The 4,936-nt window shown below is 43.8% G+C and overlaps 1 protein-coding gene across 1 annotated transcript in view; it reads right to left on the reverse strand.

The window, feature by feature from the left end:
- Wdfy4 (WDFY family member 4) overlaps positions 1–4,936 on the reverse strand; it is a 237,520-nt gene that overhangs the window by 173,183 nt on the left and 59,401 nt on the right. The window contains exon 13 of the mRNA XM_029541917.1: positions 877–970. Within this exon, the coding sequence (XP_029397777.1) occupies positions 877–970 (94 nt within the window). The remainder of the gene's footprint in view (positions 1–876; positions 971–4,936) is intronic.

A 4,936-nucleotide genomic window follows, 5' to 3' on the forward strand; every position in this document is an offset into this window, starting at 1 on the left:
AAGAAGAAGAAGAAGAAGAAGAAGAAGAAGAAGAAGAAGAAGAAGAAGAAGAAGAAGAAGAAGAAGAAGAAGAAGAAGAAGAAGAAGAAGAAGAAGTAGTCACCCTGTCAGGCAAGCTCACTGTGTGAACATCATAAAGTGTGCCTACAACCCAAGATAACTACCCACCACTGGGTCATGGAAGCTAGGGGGTCCCTGATACACAAAGTCTGTCATGGGCTATGCATCATCCCACGACCCAGGACTGTGATAGCATAATTATAAATAACTTCCTAGTCCGAGTATCCAACATGTCCCCTGCCACTCTGCTGCATCTCCCCACTCACCAGCTTCATGCTCACTCTGTCATTGCTCTCCAGGAGAACAGAAAGCAAAGTCAGTGACATCACAAGGGACCATATGAGCAACGACCATAATCAGGCCATGTTCACTCCCACACCAGACACCACTGTTTCTTACTAAGACATCCCTATCAGTAAGTCCCCTCCTCACTCCCCTTTCCTCAAGCCTCAGAGGACCTGCAAAATCTGTACCACATCACTATTATGTGCAAATGGCATGAGCACCAATTAGCTGTCATTTCTTCCTGAAACAGATGCCCTCCGTGGATGAAGCAGAGATGAAACAAACCCTTCAACTATGTTTTTCTCCTGTTGCTTTTAGAAGATCGCCTAATGCACAGGAACGATTGCTTTGAATGCCCTTTGATGGGCGGCCACAGATGGACCAAGGGTCTAAGACATACTGACACAACCCTTAAAGAGGTTCTGCCCAGATGTGGTTCTGATAATCACAGTACACTAAAACAAAGAAAGTCTCCCAGCAGAAGGCATGCCGCATATCAGAGACAAAGTACAGGTGTTCATCAGAAGATACCTGTGGGTGATCATCGAGGTATAGACGAGGCAGCAGTCTCACCATGATGCAAATGATCCCAGGATGCATGATCATGACGTCACCTTCATCCACCCTACAAAGAGAGGGAAGACAGGACGTGTGACATGACCTGTGCAGTTTTCTAGATCTTCCTAAAACGGAGCATGACCCACGTTATCAGTGCACCACCTAATAAGTGAATGACCTTGAGCTGATACAGCTGAGCCTAATGTAGCCCAGCTGGAAAATGGAGTTAACAGCATCGTGTTTTCCTTCCAGGGACACAGACACACCTCTGTCTCAACCTGTTGGTGCTGGGATTGTGAACGTGCACCACTACTCTGGTTTATTTTTCTTCACAGGAGATCCAAGGATTGAACTCCGGTCCTCATGGTTGCAAAGCAAGAACTTTAACAGCTGAGCTGTCTTCCTAGTCCCTCAAGGGAAAGAATAAGTGTTTCAAGATGAAATAGAAAAGGGCATAAATGGAAACATTTATGGGACACTTGGTCATGTATTGCTTTGAGAATATTATGAGATGAAAAGTGCTTGCATTGCACAAGAAATAAGGTCTCAGATCAAACAGCCTAAGTGTCCACCTTCAGATGTTATATTTAAAAATAAAATATGTAAACTCAAAGCAAGTGAAAGAAATACAGTAATACAAATCAGAACGCTCACTCAGAGGGTAGAGATGGAGGACGAGGAGAAAGCAGCATGTTCCAGCTTCTGAGATCTGCTCAGGACGGAACTGTGTCGCCATCTTGAATGGGTCTTTTCCACTCTTGCTACTTGGCCAACAAGCTTCCATACATTTCCCTTTCCCATGGAGCTCACCACTTATAGCACTATGCTTCCGAGTCAGCATTTACCCAGTCATCCAGTGTGTCCCCAAAGGGTGTCACTGAAGCAAGCCATTGAAGAGGAATGACTATATTTTGCAAGAAGAACAGATGTGCAAGGCAAGCGGGGAAGGAACTTGCCCTGTCTGACACAGTCAACCAGCAAACTCCTAGTGGTCAGTGAGGAAGAAAGAACCAAGTCACCAAAGAACCAGATCAACCAGCTGTCCACAAAAACTGGAAACGCTGAAGAAATGTATGCATTGCTAAGTGAGTGTGAACCAGCAAATTAAGTCAAGAAGGTATTGATAACTTAAACAGATCCATAAGCAATGAAATTGAAGAGACAGCAAAAGATCTCCCCTCAAGGAAAAGCCCTGGACCAATGAAGTGGTTCCATTTGTAAAATTGCTGCCACCAAGCCTTAGATCTGAGGTTCATCCCCAGAATCTACATGACAAAGGAGAGAACCAACTGCCATGAGTCCTCTGACCTCCGCATGAATGTGTGTTCACATGTCTGAACATGCACTCACACACAAACTGGAGGAGTTGATTAGTAGAAAGAGAGATGCAACTTTTAAAATATTTTTAAATAAATAAATAAATAAAAAGTAAAGACTCACAGATTTGTGACTTGATTCTACCAGACTTCTAAGAAAGAACGGACACTAATGTTTCTCAAGCTGTTCCACAGAACAACAGGGGCTGAGGGAACACGGAAAAACTCATTCTCTGAAGTCAGTGTAACCCTGATACCAAGACTGGGTAAGCACACACCACCGCCAACACAACTGCAGATCAATTCCCAGATGCACACAGACACAAGTGCTCTACAGTGCTGTGCACCAAATTCCCGAGCACGTTAAGATCATATGTCGTGACCAGATTGGTGGCCCATCTGCACAGTGATACAGTCGCCTCCCAAAGACAATGGTAAACGCAAACTGGCAGGCTTTCCAGCTGCTCTCAAAGCCTCAATCCCAATGACAGAAAAAATAAAAGGAAAAAAAAGGGGGGAGGAAGGGAAGGAGAAGGGAGGAGGGAGAGGAAGGGAAGGAGGGAGGGGGGAGCGAGGGAGGGAGGGAGGGAGGGAGGACTTCAAAGAACCAGAAATCAGAAAACAAATCTGTCACTTGAAGGTAGGGATCATAGACAGAATCCAGTCAAAGGTTAGCCCACGTGATCTATCTGAGTCTAGTCCAGGAGTCCCTTCTCCCCACAGCAGGAACTGGCACTGAGGAGGTTCGTAGGGAAGAGTGGAAGCTCACAGGAAGCAGCCTCAGAGGAAATATGACTGATGCCATCGTAGCTCCTTTGTGTTTCCTTTTGTATAATCTTTTACTTCTAGTTTTTATTTATTGATTTATTCATTCATTCATTCATACATTCATACATTTGTGTGTTTGTCTTCCAATAGCTTAGAACTTCCCAGAATAGGCTTTTATGGCTGTTCTTCCCCTGTGTGTACCTGCTGACATATACTCTGTCATACCCTGTTTCTGTATCCTTTAGCCCTCTAATGCATCTATCTTTCATTCAGACTTTACTCTCTCCTCCCCCTCCTTTCCAGTTCTCCCTTTGCTACTTAATCATTAATACCTGCAGCTCTAAAACCTGTGAACCAAATTTTCCCACTCTCTACCCAAGTACAGATATCGCTACACTTCCTCTACGACACACCTGAAGTGTGCAGGCATCTTCTGCTACAGGTTACTATGACTGGTGTTAAATCCTTGAGTCTGTCATTCATTTGGCTTTCCCTCCCACCTAAATAGTCATGAGGAACGCAAACCCAGATGAAGACCGTTCTCCAGGATGATTCTGGTGAAATAAAACAAGCAGACAAATACTGTGGGGGAAGAAAGAGGGGACTCTCGTCCTGTCAGACACATGAAACTTAACAAAGGAATAACCAAAAGGCCGAGCAGATCAGCCACTGCAGCACCCCACAGCATCGCTGCTTCTCAGTATCGGGGACAAAAATAGTGAGTGAGCTGAAGAGTCAGACAAAGACTGCAGAGTCCTACTTTTAAAAAGTCTCAGTGGCCATATAGGAGATTAAATGAACAGATGACTGAGATAAAGAAATTAACTCAAGACCTAGACAAGAAATTAGTAAAATATAATAACGACTAGCTAACGTCCTTTTTTTTTTATGGTTTTTTGAGACAGGGTTTCTCTGTGTAGTCCTGGCTGTCCTGGAACCCACTCTGTAGACCAGGCTGGCCTCGAACTCAGAAATCCACCTGCTTCTGCCTCCCAAGTGCTGGGATTAAAGGCGTGTGCCACCTCGCCCAGTGCTAACATCTATTACATGAAGAAAATGGTAAAAAAAAAAAAAATTAAGATGAGATAGAAGAGCCAATGGAGATAAGTTGAAAGTGGGGTACAGATACCCAGGGATACATCATTTCAAGCAAAGGGTACTACCATTATAAAGACCCCACAGCAAGAGCGTGCCTGGTATATTCAGGAACCAGCAACAAAGCCTGGTTATCGCCTGACACCAAAGCCACATAAGGGCCACTCAGCAAACAACCTATAGAATAATAAATATCCTACATAAACACACGTACAACCGCCCCATGCATGGCCTGAGAACAGTGGCATGTCCTACAGCATACACCAAGAACTACACACTGGGACAAACAGGACTAAAGCCAGAAATACAAGAGTGTTCAGCATAGGAAAGTCATTGATAAAATACTCCACTTGGGAAAATCAACGTGATACTCTCAACTGTTGCACACAAAGCATTTAACACATGCCAGCCCTCTTTCTTGCTGGAAACCAGAGAAACAGTAGAACAAGTCTTCAACTTGACAAATGGCACTTCTGAACAGCCAAAGGGTAAGGGCCAATTGGAAAATGGAAAGAAACTTAAGCATCAAAGTCATTGTCCACATGAGAAGAACCGAGGTGCACAGTTCACACTTGCTCACTTTAGAACTTCCAACAAAGCTACAGTAATCAAAACAATGTGCTGTTAGCATTAGGACAGACACAAAAAATATGTCCCCTTATGAACACAAACTACAGCCACAGCTGTCATAAGGATTGACAGATATAAAGAATCGAAATTGGGCTCAAGAGGTCAAAGATTAAATAAGAGTGAACCAAGAAGAAGAAGAAGAAGAAGAAGAAGAAGAAGAAGAAGAAGAAGAAGAAGAAGAAGAAGAAGAAGAAGAAGAAGAAGAAGAAGAAGAGGAAGAGGAA

The sequence above is a fragment of the Mus pahari genome, chromosome 8 (assembly GCF_900095145.1).
Source record: "Mus pahari chromosome 8, PAHARI_EIJ_v1.1, whole genome shotgun sequence".
Taxonomy (NCBI): Eukaryota; Metazoa; Chordata; class Mammalia; order Rodentia; family Muridae; genus Mus; species Mus pahari.